This window comes from Hippopotamus amphibius, chromosome 3 (genome assembly GCF_030028045.1).
Source record: "Hippopotamus amphibius kiboko isolate mHipAmp2 chromosome 3, mHipAmp2.hap2, whole genome shotgun sequence".
NCBI classification, from domain to species: Eukaryota; Metazoa; Chordata; class Mammalia; order Artiodactyla; family Hippopotamidae; genus Hippopotamus; species Hippopotamus amphibius.
Window position 1 is genome coordinate 194112432 of NC_080188.1, and position 24102 is coordinate 194136533.

At 37.7% G+C, this 24102-nt stretch overlaps 1 protein-coding gene across 3 annotated transcripts in view; it reads right to left on the reverse strand.

Annotated features, from left to right (window-relative positions):
* Positions 1 to 8387, reverse strand: part of KCNT2 (potassium sodium-activated channel subfamily T member 2) — a 371544-nt gene extending 363157 nt beyond the window's left edge. For all 3 annotated transcript variants that reach the window (XM_057729620.1, XM_057729619.1, XM_057729618.1), the window contains exon 1: positions 8293 to 8387. In XM_057729620.1, coding sequence (XP_057585603.1) covers positions 8293 to 8387 — 95 coding nt within the window. The remainder of the gene's footprint in view (positions 1 to 8292) is intronic.
* Between the last annotated feature and the right edge of the window lie 15715 nt (positions 8388 to 24102).

Here is a 24102-nt window from a genome sequence, read left to right on the forward strand (position 1 = left end):
TCTCTGCTTTCCTTCACTGCTTCTATTTGTCAAAAAAAAGAGACGAAGATAAATATGATCTATCCAAGGCAAAATCGGGGAAAGAAAGCTCACTGTCTCCAGTCTCCCTTTCCTGAGGACCCTCTTCTCGGAATCTGCAGGAGTACTTCCCCTCTGCTCCTTTCAGGCGACTAGGACTTTACAGCCTCCAACGAATCCCCTTCCCAACTCCAAACCCATCCCCACGTCCAAAGCAGACAAGTAAATCTAGTACCACTGGCACACTGAATTAGTTTACACAAATGATTAACTTTTCCAAGTATGTGCCGTGGTTCTTTTTCCCCTGAAATTATACTACATCTCAGATTCTCCTTAAGAGAATCTAGTTCTGGTTATTGAGGAATCAAGGTCAGAAATTTCGGATTCACTCTTCTGTTTCCAGATGATCAGATACAAAGGACCCAATGCCACTCTTACAGCGCTTTCTTGCCTTCACAATGCCTGGGTTCTTATTTATCTGCTCCAAGCACGGACATGGTCACTCCTGCACATGAGAGAAATGCAACCAAACATCACAGTGGCTCAGGGTCACGTAATACCCAGACGCTGCGATGAATCACAAGGCCAAACATACACGAATAAAGCTTTGGGTTGGAGAGAGAGTCGGGAATAGCCTCAGCTCCTAAGGAACCATAGCCTTTGCCCTGTAATACTACATGAGTGTCTAGCAAAACTACAGTGACATAATACAGAATATGAGAAAAGTTATCAATCTTAATGATTGTTTTAGGCAAAAGAAAACTAATAATGTGATTTGGTTGGCAAAGTAAAGCCTATGATTATAATACATGGCAAATTTCTTGGTTTCCATGCTAATTAGAATCAAAGTACTATCATCATTACTTATAAATGTGTATTAGGTATAAATATTTAATATGGGTGATATTAAATGTCTGACAATTAGCAATGTTCTATATTTTATTTAATTGCAAGGGTGAAATATATATCTATGCTCAGTCTTCGTAATCTTTTTTTTCATAAAGTTGGGTCATTTTCTTACCACTTTAAAAACCTTGCATACCACCACTATGACTACCAGAAAGAAGTTTCTGGCCCAGCTGATCTTCATCTACTCTACATGGGCAGTACACTCAGCATGAAAGGGGACTCCAAGTCCCCCTGCTTCACGCGTGTCCTAGTTTTTACAAGTCCACACAGCCCGTTTGAATCTGTACTGAGGTTGAGATTTTCTCAGTGCTACAGATGCACCTTTTTCTTCTCACTCTGTTCCTTCAAATAATTTTCTCTTAAATTGCAACTTGATCACGACCTGATGATTAAGATCCTGGTGGGAAAAAAACACGCACGACCTATTAAAAAAATCCCACATCCGGTCAAAACTTGTCAAAGAGTAAAAGTAATTGTCCTTCTAGATCATTATCTATTGTTTTCATTACTTTTATAAAGAAATTTTAAATTGGCAATATAAGACTCAGGAAAAGCATCAGTGTAAAAACATCTTGATCGAAGGTATTAAATATTCCTCAGAAAAGGCCCTTATTTAATTTCAAACTATAAATATACAAAGCAACTGGTTAAGTTTCACTGTAAAAATTATCTCTTTTTGCTTCATTTTCTAAAAGCAACTTAGACAAGCACTGCACATAAGTGAAACAATACTGGCAATACATAAATACTCTAATAAAAACAGATGAACCATCAATGACAAAATGATATGTAAACATATAAACAATAAACAAGCATGATTTGAAAAAGCAAATAAAAGTATCACATTCATTATTAAACTAGCTACAGGTATGCGTTATGATGAAATATATTGTTAATTTAATTTTTATTTTGTGTCAATAATGAAGACCAAAATAAGCTTTCATTTGTGTTATTTCTCTTACTACATTTCAAATCTATTTTTGGAGACGTTGAGTTATATTACTAACAGAGAAGGAAAAAAGGATGTTAATTTTGATAAAACAATAAGTTAGCTGAAATCATTTTCTTGGTCATCCATCTGGAATTATGTCTTTGCACCCATCCTCAAGACTAACTTGAAGCTGCAGTGGAGAAACTGCTTAGCAGAAAGTTTAATCTCCTTAAAATGTCACATGCTTTATGTGGAAAGTGTACTACATTCCAACTTCCTTCACCCAAGATTTATTATACATAGAGGTATTTTGAAAAGTTAAAAGTGTAATACTCACAGAAGACGTATTACAAATATATAACCATATACACAAAGTGGATATATAGGAGTGGTTAAATGGAACCAAACTTTAAAAATAAATTCCAATATATTTGAAAAGCCACATTTCAATTTTATTAATAAGAGGTGAAAAGAAAAAAATCATATATGTTTTTATATAAAATACGAATGTCTGAATTATTGGTAACTACTGAAATATAATAATTACACTACATTTTTCTCTGCATTTTTTGTTATATATATATATATGTAAAGTCAATGTTTGCACCGTTGGTAGTAGGTAATTTTTCATTGCCTTATTCAAGCAGATTTCTCTTAATATGATACCGCTAACAGGCACCAAATTGTCTGGATTCTCTAATAATAAATGCTTAAATCACTTTTATAGATATTGCATATGCATGGTTGGTTCCACTATATAATTAAACAATAAAAATAATATTTAATTCTTTTTAATAACGCTTAAACTATTTTAAAAGTGTATCTATTGACCTGAACGTAAAAACTTAGATAAGAACATTACATTAAATGGCTATTTTTCAAAATAATATATAATTTAATAAGGGAGGTAAAATCGGTAACATATAAATGTCACATGCCAATCTGAAACCATTTCCACAATTCAATTTCATCATATAAAGTCACATATTTGTACTGTATGATATCTAAACTTACACATACTCCAAAAGCTATCCAACATTCTCCCCATTTTATAAATACCTCTTAAGCTCATAATCGATTGAATCATACTCTTCAAGTTCTTTTATGTTTTCAATTACTACAATGCATTATTGTAGTTGCTTGCATTACTTTTAAATGCCGCCTGCAAAATATGAAAGATATACTTAAAAATACTGGAGTTGCAGCACCTGACCAAACATCTGAAAACTAGAATAATGTTAATTAAATAAATGGCCTACTCCCATATGACTGCAACTGAAAACTGTCCATTAACAGTCATTTATCCACAGCTGTGACAATTTATCCACATCAAGTACATTGTGTTCCAAATATTAAAATTACTAAGTCATGATGAAGGATGGGAAGGGCTTGTCCTAACTGTCCGAAGGCAATTAAAATCTGAAATTTACCAATCTTTAACTGTAAGAGAATGTGCCAAACCTTTATTGTTTTATGAACCTTAGAAACAGTAAAATAGAAAAAGAAAAAAGGATTTTAACACTACAACAATTTTTGCATATTACAGAATGGCTCCCATATAAGATCAGTTAATTTCAGTCTCTACTCATATTGGTTTCAACCTTGGTGATATTAAGTATTCTAAATATTAGATTCAAAGTATATTGAAGACTTTGAGCCATCTCTAATATAGTGATTTTAGCTACTTTATTTCCAAGCAAACACTGAATATCGCATCTACAAATGGTGAGTGCTCTTCTTGACAGTCTTAAAACAGAAATTCTGCAAGGACATCATCATAACAAAAGCAATACTGTCAACATTCTGGGGGGAAAATTCACCTCTAATTATATCTGTGAATACCTCCTGATCAAGTCTTGTTTCATATTCTTTCTTACATTCTTCCCAAAGCCTAACTTATTGAGGCCCTGAGATGTAGCGTGCATTCAAACATTAGCTGATTGGATAAATTACCATTAAAGAAATATTATACAAACCATTTAAATTAGGTTTTTGTGTTCTCTTCAGGATGCCAAAGAAATAAACATGCATTATATATAAACAGACATCCCTAAGGCATAAGCAGTGTTGTCATTTAGCAACTCTCAAACTTATTCCTGGCCTCCCAGAACTAATGTTATTCATGTGCTAAATTATCTTCATTGCTCTAACTCTTTTCTCTCATGTCCTACTAAGAAAAGGATATCAGAATGCAAATAAGGGAGAGGTAATTACATAAGGATGCACTGATATGTATACATTATATAGCCATTCCATATATTTCACACAGAATACAGATCTATTACATATACATTACACATACACATACATATTACATGTATTTTATGTGTGTCTCCCTACCAAAAGGTGCTACAACATAAATGTAAGTGAACTATCCAAGGTTAGCTCACAGAAAATCCATGGCATGGAGTACACACTTCCTGCATCCTGATAGACCCACCAATATTCCCTCTTTAACAAGACCCCTTCATACATCAGTGATATGCCTCACTCACTTTCACAGGCCAGTCCACCATGTCCTACTAAGACTGAATTTAAAATTCTTAAAATGAAGGGCAGGGTAGAAAGTGTGTACTTTCCTATCATCTAATCCCCCCATCATTTATAGGATGTGGTTGTAGATGGGGAAGGTATCCATCCTGATCCAGATTTCCCCAGAAGTAACCTTGAGATAAGGATCGAAGCATAAGTAGTGTATTTGGGAAATGATCCAGAAAGTACCAGTCAGGGAGAGGGGGCAGGGAGCCAATAAAGCTTGCAATATCAAGCCAGTTACCACTGTGGGCCAACGAGAGCTGAGTCCCACTAGACACAGTGTAGAGAACATGCTCCAGAATGGTCCCAACCAAGGAACTAGAAGACTACGGTATTTATCTAACAAATCCGCATTTACTCAGTGGCACCTCTGCTTGCTCTCCAAGAGGGCCTGGTGTGCACCTGAGGCCAGGAGAAAACAAACAAAAACCTCAGACAGAGGGTATTCATAGAAATTATCCAGAGAACATGGGCAGAGCACTAAACGCATCTGTTGTTAGAAACTGTCTGCTTATTCCCAATGAAAGGTTGCTTCCTCCTCGACTCTGCAGGAATTGAGTCCACAAGATAACTGAGTAGAATAAGATTGCTACTCACACTTAATTGCAAAGAGGATTCTGTGACCATACTAAAGACGAAAGTGATGCCTTTGCTTATTGCATATTAATTTAACATTCTGAAGAAAATTTTAAAAGTTGCAAACTTCCAAGTCATAGGTGAAGAAGAGAACTAACATGAAGAGCACCTCCCCTATGCTAGACACTGTAAAATTATTCTTATAAATTCAAATTTAATTAAATGGAGGGAACTTAGGAGTTTCTTGAGTAATCTGAGTCACAAAGCACTGAGCCCAAGTATCATCTTTACATTGCAAGATATATCACCAACACAAGTATTTAATTTCCCAGAAACTGAGTTTTCTAGTCCTTAAAATAATTACCTACTATTCAAGGACTATCTGAGGATCAACTATCTGAGATAACATATATCATAAGTTAACATATACATATGTTTATATATGTTACCCACACACATACGCATAAACATATAACATATAGCATAGTTAACATATAGCACTAGCCAAGTACTTAGAACCAAGTGTTAGTTTTACAGAAATATCTTACAGAAATAAGATTATTGAATTTCATAATGGCTGAATGACTTGCCCAAGGCCACTCAGGCAGTGCAGAAATAAGCACAGGACTGAAACCTGGGTCCCTATTAATCAAAGGATCTTATCTTTGAGAATGGACAATAAATACAAGCAAAACTAAGTTTTTTCATGGAGCCACAAAATTACCTTTAAAAATGGATGAACAATTTTTTTTTTTTTTTTTTTGGCACACAGGCTTAGTTGCTCCATAGCATGTGGGATCTTCCAGGAGCAGGGATCAAACCTGTGTCCCCTACACTGGCAGGCAGATTCTTAACCACTGCGCCACCTAGGAAGCCCTGAACAATTTTTAAAGTTTTAATACTGTATCCAAGCAGGACCCTATGGGGTGTTCCCAAGTCAGATCCCTCCCCTCCACCCAGGTCCTCTGTTGGCCTCTTGTCTGTAAAAAACTTTAGACTCCTAGGCCAAGTTCCAAAGAACACATTTAATCAGAGAAGTGAGAAAAATGCAGAAAGAAAAGAAAAGAATAAAGCAAAACAAAATAATAATACTTAGCCATGAGACAAGTCAAGGACCTCAAGGACTATAGACAATATTCTGAGCCATGTTCTTCGAGCTGTTTTGCAGATACGGAAACCCCCACCAGGTGGAAGAAGTTAGGTGCATGCTGCCCACAAGTTGGTAGACCCCAGGCTGGTTGGAACCAGAAAGTTGATGATCTTGACTCCTGCTTACTTCACCACCAACCAATCAGAATAATGTCCAGGAGCTGATCACACATCCCACAACTGCCCCACACCCCCCACGCCCGCAACACACACACACACACACACACACACACACACACACACTGTCTTTAAAAACACTTCCCTGAAAACCATTGGGAAATTCAGGCTGTGTGAGCACCAGCTACCTGGACTCCTTGCTTGTCACCTGCAATAAAGGCCACACTTCTCTTCACCACAACATGTTGTCAGTAGATTGGCTTTACTGCACAGGCAAGTGGACCAAAGTTTGGTTCAGTAACAATACCTCAATTTAATAGCACATATGGCCTAATTTTAAAGTTGGGCTAACATAAACTTTTATTATAATAGGTATTTTAAATAAATGTGCAAAACTTTTAACATAACAGTGACTCATTTAGGAAACATTCAACTAACCAAAATTCTTAATTATTAAAATATATCTGCAGCACACCTAGAAAAGTGAGGACAACCACAGGAGCAATTATTATCTTGGACACAATATTAAAGAACAAACAAATCTACCATCACAAGTCTAAAATATGTCCTCCATGTGCTCAGCCCAACTCACACTTTTAAAATGAGGATTTCTATTTTACATGATGATCCTGATGTCCTCAAGTAACAAATACAGATCCAATCATGAACATCACGCTGCACCTGAAGAGCCACTGAGCTAAGTTACTATAGTTTATCTAAATGTCAATTAGAACTGAAATTTGTTTAAATATTCTTTTCTTTATCTTCGGTCAACCAGAACACCTTACTTTTCAAGCATACCCGTAAACTGGTATTTTTTCTTTTTTCACCTATATATGTTTTTGCCTAAAAAGAAGAGCTTGAACTGAAATATTACCCTCTACAAAACATCCATATCCCTTTAAACTACTAACATGAGACCAAAGAAGTCCACAATTGATAGCCAAGATAAAATCCCCTGTGTGTCGGGTAGGCATGGGTATGGGGAGCTGAGATGGGGAGGAAAAGAAGGAAGGTATTTCCCAGGGGTTGAACAAGGAGATTCTGAATGGGACCAATAATGGATTTTTTATGTAATTAAAATAGAACATCAATACCAAACTGAACTTTAAGGAAACATTTCAATTGAGTTGAAAGCCTAGTTAGTATATACATATTATTTTAAAACAAGGAAATGTGGCATGTGATACCTAAATGACTATTCTGGAAAATACTACACTCAATGAAACATAAAACGTGCTTTTTAAATAATAATAATAAAACATAGCAAGAGAAATTCCAGAACTTTAATGAGGCAAATCAGTGATGCTATAGACAAAACACATGAGCAATATTTTGCTAATAATAAATATTCTAGTTTTGAAACAGTTTTAATTTTGTGACATATATACTATTTAGGTTATATACACTATGAAAAGGTTGGATCATCCTATACAAACACCATTATTAACAGTCATAGTTACCCGCTCAAAGTCAGTGTTTTCCATCGCAAACACTGTCATTTCCACTAACTACCTGTTACATATTTAAACCAATTGTCTACCTGCGTCTCCAAATGTTTAAAAAGCATAAAATTCCCAGTGGCAGGTGGACACCTAATCAAGACAAGACTGACAGGGAGTAAGTAAACAGATGCAGGAGATTTTAAGTTTCTCATGTGCTTTTTCAATCAACTTGGATGCATTTTGGGATTTGATTAACTACACCTAAGGAAAAAAATTCAAATTGGCACTGATATTGCTGGCCATTTGGATGTATTGTACCTCTCACGCCAGCCTCATACACACCCTAGGAAAGCACAGATAGACAAAAGAATAAGCACCAAATAAATGCAACAAATACACTGCAGGGATCAGAAAGTGGACAGAACAAGAGTTCCTTGCCTACAGCAATTGCTCTACTGAGTCAAAATGGAGAGACACGTCAAAGAGTCCCTCTTCCTCCCTCCCCCAGGCTCTGGCTCCTTTTCCTCCTCTCCCTCCTTTCCCCCTTCCAGCCGCCCCATCCCTCCCTTTTCCAGCTGCATCTACGGAGCCACACTGCAGCACACCACTCACCTGTCGTCGTTCTGCCATCCCTGGTCCCCCAGCAGCAAATCCCGAAACCTGTACCTGGGAGGCAGAGGGGGCACTTCGCTCTCCAAATCAACCATCCTTCCTCAAAGAGTGGGAAACGTAAAACAACGAATGGAGGCGAGGAGGGCGAGAGTAAGAAAATATTGCGGAGCAGAGGGCGAGGACTAACGAAACGCGGTGGCCGGGAGAGGGACGCGAGCAGGGGAAGGGGCCTGCGGTGGGGGAGGGGGTCTGCTCCCCGCCGGAAGCTGAGGCTGAAAGGGGCCGGCTCCTCTCTCCTGAGGGTGTGATAGGGATGATGCAAACCCAGCCCAGGAGCAAAAGTCTGGCTCTGACAAGAACCAACGCTGCCAAGGAACCGCCCCCAGGCTCGGCGCCGCCTCTGGTCCCCAGGACTCGGGGGAGGCGGGAATGCAAAAGTTACTTCGCCCGAAAAAAGAGAAGAAACGCGCGGTGCCTAGAAAGAGGGGAGCGGGGGGCCCGCGCGCGGCGGGAGGGTCGAGCGCTTTCCCGCACGGCGCGCGGCGGGAGCCTCCTCGCCGCGAGGGCAGCGCCGGGCAGCGGGTCCCCGCGGGCGGGCGCCCCGCACGGCCGCGCAGGCGCCGGGGGTCCCGGGGTTGGGGTCCCCGCGCGGCCGACGGGCTCTCCCCGTGGGCGGGGCCGCCGCGGAGGCCCCACCAATGAGACGCCCCCCGTTAGCATCACGGCGACGGAGGTGCCGGGGGACGGCCAATGGGGGCGAGCCTGAGGAGCGGGTCCCCGGGCTCCGGACCCCTCCCTGGAGGAGGGGGACACGCGCGCGTGGCGCGTCCCCAGGTCCCCCAGCTGCTTCTCCTTGGCCGCCTCCAGCCAGGTAGGCGGGGTGGAAATGGCACGTTCCCGGAGAGGGAATCCCCGCTCCCAGCCCCAGGAAAGTCCTGGTCTTTTTTCGCACAGGCTGAAAGCTAGGGAGGTGTTTCCCTGATCCTGGAAAAGAAGGAAGGGCCACTTTAGGCCGCTGCAGAGAAACGTTTAGATGCCTGGAGGGAAAGCACATTGGAACGCATGGAGGGTGACATGCTAGGAAACGAGGGTGGTACTGTGGGCTTCCAAGTGGCCTTCACCCTGCTGGGAGTGCTCCCGGTAGTGGTCCACGCGGTCGGAGGAAGGGTGAACCCGCGGGTGCACAAGCCTGTTTTTCAGCGTGGACTGCAGCTTATGGGAACCTGCTGTGTGCACAAGCCCTAGTCCTATTTGCCTGTACTGTTCTTCCACCAAGAACCGATTCCGTCAGGGTGCAGACCCCAAATACTTGCCCTCTGAGAGACACAGGCCTGAGCATACAGAGGAGACTGTATCACGGCCCGTGCCCTCAGGAATCTCATCGTTTGTTTGCAGGAACAAGCTTACACATGAAGTGATACAATATGAGACACAGTAATCAAGCAACAGATAAAGAGTTTTGGAAATACCTGTGAGATAACACACTTTTTCATGCACGGAGGGGTCAAGACATAGAAGATGAACTGTCTTCTATGCTAGTTTGCAACTTACTCAAGAGAATGGAAAAAAGCAATGGAGCAAGCAGAGAGAATCCTATGAGTAGAGGCAAAGTGATATTTTAAAATGTTTGGTTTATTCAGGAGACTGATTAATCTGGTATGATTAAATTCTCAGTGAAGTCATGTAGTGGAGGGTTTAATACAGAAAGTTAGTAACTGAAGAAGAAGTCAGCAAAAAGGTAATAGCCGATAAAATAGAATGAGTACCTACCTAAATCTGCAGAATCAGTGGAAATAGATGTCTCTGTCTTCCAGATCCTACCCATTCTTCCAGACTCATCTCAAATGACATCTCCTATGTTAGATTTCCTGATGCTTCCAGCCAGTTACATTGCCTTCTTCCTTTGAACCCTTCATACCCTCTGTGAGTATTTTGCTTGTAGTCCTTACTATATTCTGGCCTGCTGTATGATTAAATGTGCATTTTTCTACATCTTAGTCCCCTTCCTGTGGCTTATCTTTCTCGCACAGTGCCTTCAAAATGAGTAAAATCTCTATACATGGTGTTGAGATGCATTAAAAGCTTTTAAACCTTGGAAATTAATCTTTTTTTTCACATTTGCTTTAGCTCCAAATTTGTGTATTTGTTTATGTTTCTTTTGCATGAACTTTTGCCATCATTTTGCCAAATGAGAAAGTTACATCACTACATTATTAGTTCTGGGGTAGGGGGAGAGAGAGAGAATATCTGTTTTATATTTTGGACCTTACCATCTGCTATCAAGATAGCTTTATGAAGTTTCCTTTTTTAATGTTCCAGACTAATATCTATATTTTTATTTATATTACTGTAGTCTGCCTTATATATTTGGCAGAAATCTGAAATATATATGTATCAGTAACAGACTCAGAAGCAAGGCATTAAAAACAGAAAAAACAGCTGTTGAGTGTGAGACTCCTGTGATGCTAGAGAAAAGAGAGTAAAGCAACAACATTTGACTTAAAAGAAAGCTGTGCACCCGTGTTTTAGTGTCACCTTTATGACAATCTTCAATTATTTGGCTTCCAAGTAACCAGAAAACATTTTAAGAGTAAGCAAGTAGCTCAGAAAGAAAGGGAAAAAAAAGAATAAGTAAAAACTTGCTCAGCTAGTAGTGTCATAGCCCAGCTGTTAAGGATACAAAAGGTACAAAGGAACCTACTGTGTCAAAGCAAGCGGAGACCACTATGTGCCTTAAAATTGTCACAGTGAAGAATCTTATCTTTCTAAGTTTAAGAAAATTAAAAGAATAATGCAATATAGCAAATGCCATCCTGACATTCTCAAAATATAGCAATATTTGGACATTGAAACAAATTTATAATTGGAAGATCCTTTGCTCTCCATTCTATCTTTTTCTTTTCAGTTTTCTAAAGGTAGACTTTTCATTTTTTGTCATTAATTTTGACTTAGCCCTCCTACCTGTCTTTCTACACTTTTTTCTCTTTTTTTTCATGTCATGTCTTGTCACTTCCTGCTGTTAAAATATATTTTCCTCTTTCACTCTTTTTATCTTGGTTTCCTTTTTTCATTGTGCCCGTTTAATGTCCTATTTCATAGACTCTTTTTCTCTGTGTGTGTGTGAAAGCTTTCATTCTACTATAACATAAGATTCGATTTTTAGAAGCAATTTTAAACTTGGTTCTGTACATTACAGTTTTGCACCTTACTTGCTGGTGTTCTTAAGCCCCCTGATCAACATCTAGTGTAGATCAGAGGAATAGACTAATTTGGGCCCATACTACTAAGAGAGTACTCACCAAAATGCTTCTGAATTACAATGGTGATGGAGTAGAGCATGTCAAGAATGAGATATAGGAAGAAGATTCATTCACTAGTTTAAGAATTTTTCTTTCCAGGAAACACATTTGAGAATATCTTCTAATTTCTTTCATTTTTTTAACAGAAAAAAAAAGATTTTTAAATCTTTGATTTCCAGTACACTGGTTGATTATATTAATATTTAAATATTAAAAGAAATGAGAGTTATTCCCATGAATGAAGAATGATTTTACATACAAAAAATAATTTCTTGATAATTATCTTGTGAATAATGAACATATTTGCAATTATAGACTATAATGGGGGTTTTTTACCCCCAAAATATGTGCATATTATATATGTTATTTTTATGACAAAATTTTCAAAACTGTTAATGATCATGTCTACCTAGACCTGTAAAAGCTATTTGAAAATAAATTTTAAATAGAGAAACATAACTTTCTTTGTGCTAGGCTGCCTACTTCATAGATGCTTAATCTGTGTAGGCAGAAAAAGACAGGATAATGCACATCTGTTCAGCATCATTAAGCTACGTAGAAACATTGCAGTGTAATGGAGGGATGTGTTCAGTTGATTTAACAAAGATTCGTGGAGTAGTTACTAGGAAGTGAACTTCTCATAATCTAATGGTGCAGGGAAAGACCATCCAACAGTTACACTAGAATGTGGCAGGTCACACTAGGAATTAGCACTGGCAGCCAGGTTGCTGAGGAGCACAGAGAGATGTATCATTCTGGTTTTGGAAAATCAAGGAAGGCTTTCTGGAGGAGCTGACATCTACACTGAAGAATGAAAAAAAGTGAGTGAGTAAGAGCATCAGCAAGGATACAGGTATAGAAATGGAGATAAGAAAGCAATGGCAGATTCCAGCAAATGCAAAATCTTCACGTAGTTTGAGCTCAGGGTGCATATTTAGATGGGGATGGGGGCACAGAGGAGGGAGAAAAGTCGGCAGGAAGGTTGGCAGCCAGGAGCTGCCTTCATTTATCGTCTGGTGGAGCCTGGCAGTCCATGCCAACAAGTTTGGGTTTCAGCTTATAGACAGTGATGAATCTTGAGGATCTTTAAGTAGGTAAGTGACGAAGCCCAGTTCATGTTTGGAAAGACCATCATCGTTAGCGGTGCAGATGACTGATTGGTGGGGAGGACAGGCAGAGAAGAAGGGAGACAATTTATGAGCCATACAGACGTCGGGAAAGATACACCAGTTGTCTGAAATGAGGCAGTGGTTACAATGCAGATGGAAAGGAGAGGACAGATTTGTGGGAAATTAGGAAGATGGTATTGGCAGGACTGGGTAGGTGAGAGAGTGAGAAAGTTAATGGGGAGTGAAGAATCGATGATACTTTCTACGCTTCCCGGATGAGTGAGTAGGTGAAGAGTATTACTGTTGGGTGAGATGGGAATGTAGAAGTAGGTTTGAGTGAGAAAATGAGTTCACTCTCAGCCATCTGCAAAACAGAGAAGTCACGAAGGTTTGAATCTATGGGTCTGAATATCAGGAGCAAATTCTTATCCAGAGATATAAAATCAGGAAGCATCACATAGAGGGATAAATGCACCTGGCTGGAAGCACTGGAGAGAAGAGCAGGGCAGACATCGAGCCCGTAAAGGTGTCCAGGAGACAGAAGGGAATTCAGCTTCTACCCCCAGCACAGAGACAGGCATTTCTCTATTTTCTTGATTAGTTTTATTCTGTGACCCTTGATTCAAGCTAAAATAGATTCTATCGACAGGAAGAAAAATGTAACAAAACCTGTCCTATATTCTAAGCATGTCCAGCTACATGAGCAGAATCATTTTTATTTCAGCAACACTGAAAAGAGGAAGCAGTAGAGAGAAAATGAAAAGGCAGAATATCACAATCGATTCACCAGTTCTACCCGAAAAGCACAGGTTAGTAGTTTAATAGAGGAATGCTGTTTGGAGACTTATGAAGATATTCTGATAATTAATATGATTTACCCAACACGTCTAGTGATTTTTGTCATTCTAAGACTAAAACTTGTCCAAGAGGCAAAATGTGTATGTGCACTTTACCATGGAAGCTTGTCCGGAGTTGTATTAACTTAATATGTTAATATAACATTTTACTATCATTTTAATAGCAGTGTCCTCTGTGAGCTTCCTCCTTGCTTCCTTCCCTTTCTCAAAGCTCTCCCTCAACACACACCTTACTCAGCATCACTCTTAATAACACATAGCATCTCCCTTTACCTGCTTTTAAACTCTCATGCTTTGACTGAATTTTTGGAAGGAAAACACAGAGCCAAAGGGGGAATTATTTAGTATCTAATGTGATTCCATACCTGCGAAGCATGTCCTCCCACAATAATCCAGGAATCACACCCACATGAGTCTCCTACCTACAAAACACATATATTTTCCGCAGGGAATAAAATCTCCAGTAGATTTGGAAAACTTCAGTTTTCATCTTTGATCTTCCCATCCTTTTGTTGCTAGGGTCCCAAACCCAGCTCGTGGGTAGATCAGAGGAGACACCCTGTTCATGGTCTTTCCTCTACCCTGAACCCCTGTCATTTCTAAACCTTCTAAAGCAAATAATGGCAACCAAGACTTGACCTCCTTCACGAGGGTTGTCAATTAGCGGGTGAACAACAACCGTCTAGAGAGTGAACAAGCAGCTGCATATGTGAGTGGATTAGGTTGTATCCTTGTCATTCTTCAAGCATAGAAACATACAAATGCTAAAAAAAATAATAGCTGTGGTGTAACTTATGTGCCAGATACTATGTTAGGAGAATCACAACAATTATGAAAACCAAATAACATTGTCCAGTTTTGAAAGATGGGAAAACTTAAGCTCAGATTTTATCACTCAGGTACAAGGTGCTAGGCCAAGATTCTGACTCTGAAGTGCATGTTCTTCCCAATATAGCTGAGAAAGGAGGTTTATGGTCAATAACTAGTGATGTCTGTGTTACCCAATTGGTAATTGAAATTAAATTATAATATTGCCCAGTCGAAGTCCTACTGAACCACCATCATTTACCTGCTTTTCCACCTGGGGGACTTCGCATCACTTGTTTGTTTTCCCTGAACTCTGTTTTTCCCCTTCTTGACACAGCTGCCTCGTAACTTTCTTGTTACTTCATCAGAGAGGACTTTTCTGATCACCCGACAGGGGGATGCTCTTTATGTCTTGTTTCCCTGGTCCTCCACTCCCACTGTGATTGACATAAGCTTTGTGAGGACAAGGTCTTGTTGATCTTGTCAGCATGCAGAACAGTGCCTGGGATATAGTATGGACCCAACAACAGAGTTTGCTGAATGATAGAAACGAAAGTAAGGCGGAGTAAAGGAAGAGAAAATGAGTCAATAATTCTGTTGAATAACTGCCTAGATTTTTCAGTTCCAATATGGGAAAATTGCATTGCACACATAGATGTTATTTTTATATGTGTGTGTATCCACGCTTGTGCACGTGTCATGTTAACTAAGGCATGCCGATTTAAAAAGCGTTTTATCAGAGCCTTATATTAGGTGTAATAGGTCCTCTCTCATGAGGATGTGATTTGAGAAATAGAGTAATGCCTGCTTGCAAGAAAGATAAAATATATAGGGTATGATCTTTGCAATTAAAATGGTTTTACTGGTATTGAAACATTGTCATTTTTTATTGATTCCTTCTATGTAGAAATTTAGTTTACAGGGAGGAAAACTTCTGGTGATTTCTGTATTATTTCTATAATATGTTAACAATGTACACAGTTACTGTCTGTCCATTTCAGTGTTAAAAATGACCCCAGAACTCATTTGTTTACAATTTATAGTAATTTGACAATATTTTATATTAAGAGAACAGATATTCTTCTGATTTTGAAGATGATTCGTTAGAGGAAATGAAAGCTAAAATAAATCACTCAGTAGCCATTTCACTATAAATGATATGGAAGTCCAGTCTTCCTGATTATTATGCAGTGTCCCTAGGCTATAAGAAGTACTTTTCATTACAAATAACATGATCGTGTAAACATAGCACATAATAAAAAAATCAAAGAAATTATAAAAATCTCACACTTTTTTTCACAAATAATAGTGCTAGGTACATTAAGGTACTGGTGTTTATGAATATGTAAAACTCTGGACACTCATGTATTTTCCTTAGCTATAAAGTTATGTTGTAAATATTAATTATAGTACTTTCATATACCAAAGTTTGATTGTATTGATTTTCAGATGGCTCTCCACTTTAAGGTGTTAAAAAGGTAGCTCTGCATCCAATGCCATCTTGATTTGTACCATTTGAGTGTACCAATTATAAAATGTGTATTCACTGTACATTTTCCTATATTTTCTATTTCTTCATTCATATAAAAATAAGAATGAAACAAAAATACAAATACTGATACTAATGACAAGACCTTGAATACTCACACTAGGGACTGGGAAAAGATAGAGGATCATCAGGTAGCAGCAACCTCTCAGCCTCAGTGGAGCCTTTTGTACTCAGTCTTCAGGAAAAGAACAAAAGTGGCTATATCTTTGAAGAGGTTGCTATTTAAAAGGTGATATATTATTAGTGATTTCACACTTGGTAGCTATCTGAGAAGCTATTATTTGAAAGTAGTGAGTCAGCATGTATCTCATTTTCAATGTAAATGATACCTTTTTCACCCCGAGATCACTTCAGCCTGAGGGGTACAAAAGTTGTGTCCTATCTTTCACACACACACACACAAATAAAATCTTAGTAAATCCTTTCCTGCAGTTCCATCATTTAGGCTCTGAATTCCAGACGTGGGCGTAGTTTGACATAAAACCTACCCTTTCCCTTGACCTCACTGCATACCTGGTCCCATTGCCTGCCAGCCCATCCACCCAACTACCTGAAAAGAAATAGCCTTTGTTGATCACGTGTACACATTCTGAGTCTGGACTGCTTGGATTTGCACCCTGACATTGGCATTTATCAGTTGCTTGACCTTGGGAAACTTACCCATTGTGCTTCAGTTTCCCCATCTACAAAATGGAATAACTAGAGCACTTATTTTTTGAGGATCAAATACATTAACATATCTAAATATTTTAGAATGGTGTTCACCACATGCTTTGCCATTGTTATTACATGTGTTTTTCAAAATGTAGGCATCCTCATTTTTAGAAGTCTTTTCCTTAATATAAACTCGTCTCTGCTGTTTAGCAACTAATGAATTTAATTATGCTTTTCCAATTTCACACAACTGGTTGAACAGCTTTGATTACCTTTTAAGAGATAAACTAAAATACATACCCTCAGAGAGATCGAAACAACGTAAAATATTCTAAAATTAAAAAGAAAAAAAAATCTTTCTGCTCAGTGGTTATTCTGAACTCCCATGGAAATAATAAACATGGATAATCAGAAAGTACTTTAAATATTCTCTAGTTAGAAGCCAGATCATGGAGGCATTTAAAATTAAAACAAGCATCTTGAATTATTTTCACATGCAAAGCAGAAAAAAATACACACCATATAGAGTTCAAATGCAGTAAGCTGTACATGTGCTACAGAGCTCCATGAGTAATGCAGTTTTTACACTGGGTCCACACAAACTTTACAGTTGCAGAAAATAAGGATATGGCAAAAAGCAATCTGGAAATGTCATAGCCAAATCAATAATTAGGAGGAAAGGTGACCACCTCCTACTCAAATATCAATACAAAATATATTGAAATACTGATTACTGTGAATAAGTATTACAGTGAACATTTTTGACAAGGCATTCAGCCAGATTTAGGAAACATGAATTAAAAACAACTCTAATTTGAACTTTGCACCTTCTATTTCCTTTTGTTTTTCCTATAAGCCGACACACTCACTTGGATTTAAGCCCTGGAAAAATCACCATGTTGCACAGGAAACCTGTTGCCATTATATGTTAATGACCCAACAACCAAAGTGATTTTTCAACTAATTTCCTGAAACATTAGTAGATTATTTTCCTAGGAGTTGATTACCAAATTCTCTAAAATCATGATTTCTCTATGACTTACCTATTTTACTCAGACAACTTTTCCAAAACAGTTTATCCAGTTTAAATACACTAGAACATGGCTCAAATGGGACCTCGATTGTGAAAATAACAAATCAAATAGCTTTGTTTTGAAATTTCCCACCTTCTCATTTTCCTTCAATGCTTTTTTACTTTGCTAAGGATCAACTTCCTGATCACAGATGAAAGACTGGTTTCAAGTTCTTAGGTGAAACTCATTGCTTAGAAAGAGCAGACTAGGAGTTAGGTCTTTTACGCTAGAGTCACGTGAGAGCTAGTGAGCAGGAATGAATCAAATAGGAAAGAAAATAAAGATACCAAAATCATAACTCAGTAGTAACAAAGAGATCCACATTAGAGATTCTGCAGAAGCTGAATTGGATTCTAGAGAAGATGCAAGTCAGTAGGTCAAGTCAAAAGTGAAATGAAGATGCTCAGTACAGAGGAAATATTCTAGGTACTAGACCCACCTAGTTAGAGCAAGAGGAGTTACAGGAAGAGGGACATCAAAGAACATTAGGGGAATGTGACATATCCAGATTAGCAGATTGTTTTTTTGTTTTTTCATAATAATACTGTGATCATTCTTGGGTAATTTTTTAAAATATTTATTTAGGTATTTATTTATTTATTTTTAGCTGTGTTGGGTCTTCATTGCTGCATGCAGGCTTTCTCTAGTTTTCGCAAGCGGGATCTACTGTTAGTTGCAGTACACGGGCTTCTTATTGAGGTGGCTTCTCTTGTTGCAAAGCATGGGCTCTAGAGCACACAGCCTTCAGCAGTCACAGCATGTGGGCTCAGTAGTTGTGGTGCACAGGCTTAGTTGCTCTGCAGCATGTGGGATCTTCCCAGACCAGTGTTCGAACCCATGTCCCCTGCACTGGCAGGTGGATTCTTAACCACTGTGCCATGAGGGAAGTCCCTAGCAGATTGTTAATTCTCATGAAAGAAGATTTTTGACACTTAGTGCTAAGGCCCAAAATAACCTGGAGTATCTCTTAGGATGTTCTTGATGACCAGTAACAAAATACCTGATCTACTATGCCATAAAACATTAAAGAAGTGTATTATCTCATATATGAAAAAAATTAAGAGGTAGAACATCTTTAGCCAAGGCTTGATGTGGTGACCTAATGGTACCACAAAAGACTTTATTTTAATTGTCCTGCCTTCTGTATGCCTCCCTGTGAATTCAGGATGGTTGCAGAAACTCTGAGGACTAGCTCATTCATTTCCAACAGAAACAAGAGAGCATCTTGAAACCTAGAATTCCAAGTAGAACCTGAAACTACTAGAGTAAATACCCTGGTGTTTGGTTTTCCAATCTGCAGCTAAAGAATGAAGATCACTGAAATAGCCTAGTCTTACAGCTTGTTCTTTCCTCCAATCCTCTTCAAAACAAAACATAAGAGACTTCAGAGACTGTACACATACTTAAAGTAGAAATGTAAATCCTCTCCTGAGATTACCTTGCAATCAGGATATTGAAAGAGTACAGGCCAGTTAATTCTATTGGACTTAACTTTTGTCCTACCAACATCCTGTTCTTGTACATAAAAATCCTACTCTTCTCATTTGATCATGGTGGAATTCAATACACATCCTTACACAGCTGCATGATCCAGGTTGGGTCAAAGAGTGTGGATGATGGGAATGGAAAATCTTTCATGTATGAATACTGGGAGTGAGCAGTTCTCTTTCTGCTGGAATTTCTAAGAAGTATGTGTGTCAGTCTTGTAAACAACTTGGAACTGACCAGAATTTTGCAGCAATACAAGATATTTTTTAAGCTTCTGGCTCTGGCCATGACTAAAATAAGCACCATTCTTAGAATACCCAGTTGTAGGAATCAGTGAGCTCTCTTTTTTTTTTCCTTAAGATGGTTTGAATTCCTATCATTTGCAACTGAAAAAATCCTAACTAATGAATAAACTTGTGTAACATATGGCAGTCTCCTCGATAGTGCTATGGTTTTATTTTTTGGTCCCATACCAGAATCATTTCCTAATAAAACTAAGTATTACAACAATTTTACATTGTCTTTCTCAGCAAATTTCACTGCTGTTTGGATGCTAATTTTCACATCATTGGCATGAACTAACATTCCATATTCGAGTACCAAATTTTACATTCTGCAGTAATTAAACACCCACCACAAAGCAGCAGACCACCTGATCCCAGAGAAAAATGTAAAATTTCACAGTAATAACAGACTTTAAAAGATGAGCAAATGAGAAAATATTTTTACTGACTGAAGTTTTACTTAATTTCAGTGAAGCAAGCATTGTTCCCTTCTGTAATTGTCTCCATTTTATTCTGTCATGCCAACTGGAAGAACACCCAGATATAAAAAATAGGGACTGCTATATCGTCAGTGGGGCTAGGAGACACACATAGTCCAAATCACTACCTCCAAATAGAAATTAAAGAAAAAAATTTATTGGGACCAAAATGGCAAATGGTGACAAGAGCAAATGCAAACTCCTAGAGACACTTTAAATAGTGCAGAGGCCCTTCAAAGTAGAGGGAACAGCTCTAAAAGAATCAAAGCTACCTGGCAGGGAGGTGTGAGCAGAGTACAGGTGTCTTAAGCAAGCCTGAGGAGTGAGAGAAAGCTGAATAAGAAGATTCATACACACATCACCTTTTCAGGAAGCAGACAAGAAGACAAAGCGTATACCACAGTCATCGTGTGACAGCTAATCAAAGTCAAGGAAAATAAATTAATAATGGCGAGATATGTCATAGACACCAAAGCATAGGGCTTTACTGTGAAAACTCAAGACTTTCTGCTCACCAGATGTGGGAAAGGTAGTAATGAGTGGACACGTTTACAGAGGAAATGACAAAACAGATGATGAAGATGCATGCTGAGCTTCCACTGCTTCAGTTTACATCTCTCACCTTTAATGTATTTCAGCAGATATTTCAGCCGGATATTTGTGCCCTATTTAAAATTAGTAAAAGTCAGAAAGAAATAAGCATGCACGACATACTCATAGATAAGAAAAAAAATTAAACGTAGGAAAATAGCAACATAAGAAGAAAGGGCAAGGAAACCATCAACAAAATGAAAAGAAAAAAAACAAAATGAAAAGGCAACCCATCAAATGGGAGAACTTATTTGCTAATAATATGTCTGTTACGGGGTTAGTATCCAAAATATACAAAGAACTCATACAGCTCTATAGCCAAAAACCCCAAACAATTGGATTAAAAAATGGGCAGAGGACCTGAATAAGCATTTTTTTCAAAGAAGGCATACAGATGGCCAACAGGCATATAAAAATGCTCGACATCGCTAATCGTCAGGGCAATGCAAATCACCTGGTTAAAGTTAACAAACCAATGACAGAATGGGAATCTGACATTTACAATCCCTAAAACCAATGAAGGGTTCATACAGAGTGTGTAATACAAAAATTTTCTGCATATTCCCAACAATATATATTTCTAATTAAAAAATAAAAAGGATATGAACAGGAATTTTGTAGGAAAGGAAATGAAAAGCACTAATAAGTATATGAAATATAGAAAGAGATGTTTATACACATTAATAACTAGAGCAGTGCAAATTAAAACAATAGTGAGATATGAGAATATAGGAAACTTCATGTGCTGTGTGGGGATAGAGACAGGTATAGCCATTCTGGAGAGCATGTAAAGTGACGTTGAACTAGGGACTAAGACTATATCTACTGCTTTTGGACCTAAATTTAAAAAAATACATAATAAATTTAAAGTAATGATTACATAGCAAAAAAAGCAAACCAATGCTTTTGAAAATATTGATTTTCAAAGAACGATAAAGACTTTTACAAAGATAGTGTTCTATTTCTTAAGCAGAGGTAGGTTTGTCTTACAGTAATTCCTCATTATATGTTATAAATAACAGTGGGTATGTTTTTTTTTCTTTATATATATATATTTTTTTTAATTTTTTGGGGGGAGTACACCAAGTTCGATCATCTGTTTTTATACACATATCCCCATATTCCCTCCTTCCCTCAAATCCCCCCCACCCTCCCCATCCCAGTCCTCTAAGGCATCTTCCATTCTCGAGTTGAACTCCCTTTGTTATCCCACTGGCTATCTGTTTTACAGTTGGTAGTATATATATGTCTATGCTACTCTCTCACTTCGTCTCAGCTTCCCCTTCACCCCCCGCCCCCCCAAACCTCGAGTTCTCCCGTTCATTCTCTGCATCTGCGTCCTTGTTCTTGTCTTGTCACTGAGTTCATCAGTACCATTTTTAGATTCCGTATATATGAGTTAGCACACAATATTTGTCTTTCTCTTTCTGACTTATTTCACTCTGTATGACAGACTCTAGGTCTATCCACCTCATTACATATAGCTCCATCTCATTCCTTTTTATAGCTGAGTAATATTCCATTGTATATATATGCCACATCTTCTGTATCCATTCATTTGTTGATGGGCATTTAGGTTGCTTCCATGTCCTGGCTATTGTAAATAGTGCTGCAATAAACATTATGGTACATGTTTCTTTTGGGATTATGGTTTTCTTTGGGTATATGCCCAATAGTGGGATTACTGGATCATATGGTAGTTCTATTTGTAGTTTTTTAAGGAACCTCCAAACTGTTTTCCATAGTGGCTGTACCAACTTACATTCCCAGCAACAGTGCAGGAGCGTCCCCTTTTCTCCACACCCTCTCCAACATTTGTGGTTTCCAGATTTTGTGATGATGGCCATTCTGATCGGTGTGAGGTGATACCTCAACAGTGGGTATGTTTTAAATGTTGAATACAAATATTAAGGGGAATGGGAAAATCTGTGTATCTTTGTATACCAGCATAGAAAAAAACCTGTTGAATAGTATAAGATTGTTAAATGAGTTACCTTAAAGTAACTTAAAGTTACAGTGCATTATCACTACAAATCCACAGAAAATTACTAACATGAGAAAAATCACACAACACTGAGAAGGATTTAGAGAAACCAGAACTCTCATTTATTGCTGACTGAAATGGACATTGGTACACCTACTTCAGACAACCCTTTGGCAGAATTTGACTAAATCTGAACACATGTATATCCTGCAATCTAACAGTTCCATTCCTAGTTATATATTTTTATGGGAAATGTATAAAAGTGCCCAAGGCAACATTATTTGTAATGGTCAGAAAACACCCAGATGCCTATTAACAGCTGAATGGATAAATTGTGGTTTAGTTGCCAATAGGATATGATACAGCACTGAAAAAGAAGACAGCACAAGTACCCAGAACAAGGAAAAGGAATCTCATGAACATAAAGCTACCAAAGGGTGCATATATATGACCACTTACATAATGTACAAACACCCCAGTTTTAGAAGTCATGATATTGAAGAGGGACTTCTAGAATGTTGGTGATCTTCTGTTTAGTGACTTTGTATCGTGTACAGTTATGATCCATGATCATTTATGTGTAATAATTCAATAAAACATTTTATCACAAAGACCATGCTAAATAGGCTTATAATCACTAACTTAAGGTCTTTTTAAAAAAGCATCATTAAACATATGACAATGAGTTAAAACTCTACCATCCTTTCCACATAAGTACAATCATTGATACCTGCAGGTATGGAAATTTAGTCTTTTTCAAACTGCTCACAAAATGTATATAGTACAGATATGATTATTGAAACTATGCACACCTCTTTTTCTTTGATATGGAGCTCTCTGTGAGCAAATGCTTTTATTAATAAAAAATATAAACTTTATGTTACATTCCATCTATCTTTGTGTCTATATGAAATTTCATTTACCAAAGAACTTCTTTGTTCTCTGTTCTTTAAAATATAAGCAAAACTATTTTAGCTGTTAGAATAATGGTTACTCCTTGGGGAATGAATGTGGCGTGAGGGGGCTCCTAGAATGCTGGGGTTGCACTGTTTTCTTATCTATATGCTGCTCACATTGGTATAGTCACATTTACAAACTTAATTTGCTTTATGTGTATTATTTGCACATTTTCTGTATCTGTGTTATAATTTAATAAATATTTATATTTTTAGAAAAACAAGCTTAGTCCTCTCCTAAGTTTGTTTTTCAAAAAATATAAATTGGTGGGGGATATTAAGGCCATTGACATTTTCTCTATCTCTGTGCTATATGACATTAAAATAGCACATCTTATTTTGTAACTTAAAAATTTAAATAAAATTACATTTAAATTAGTCAAAAAAATAAAAAGCATCCTATGGGCATCCCGGGGACAAACTATGCAAATGAGAAAATAAGAATAATATTAAAGTCTTGCACATAATCCTATGTTTAAAATAAGTGAAATAATGTTTATAAAGTCCCTATTAAAAAAAGTGCAATTCAAGACTTTTTTAAGACTTTTTATATTCAGTCAAGTTGACATTTTAGTATAAAAGAAATAAATTCATGAATATGCAAGAAATCAAGGAGTAGAGTCCAAAAGCCTGTCTTAAAAATTTGATTATGAACTTCAAGGAAAAAAATCAAAATTAAG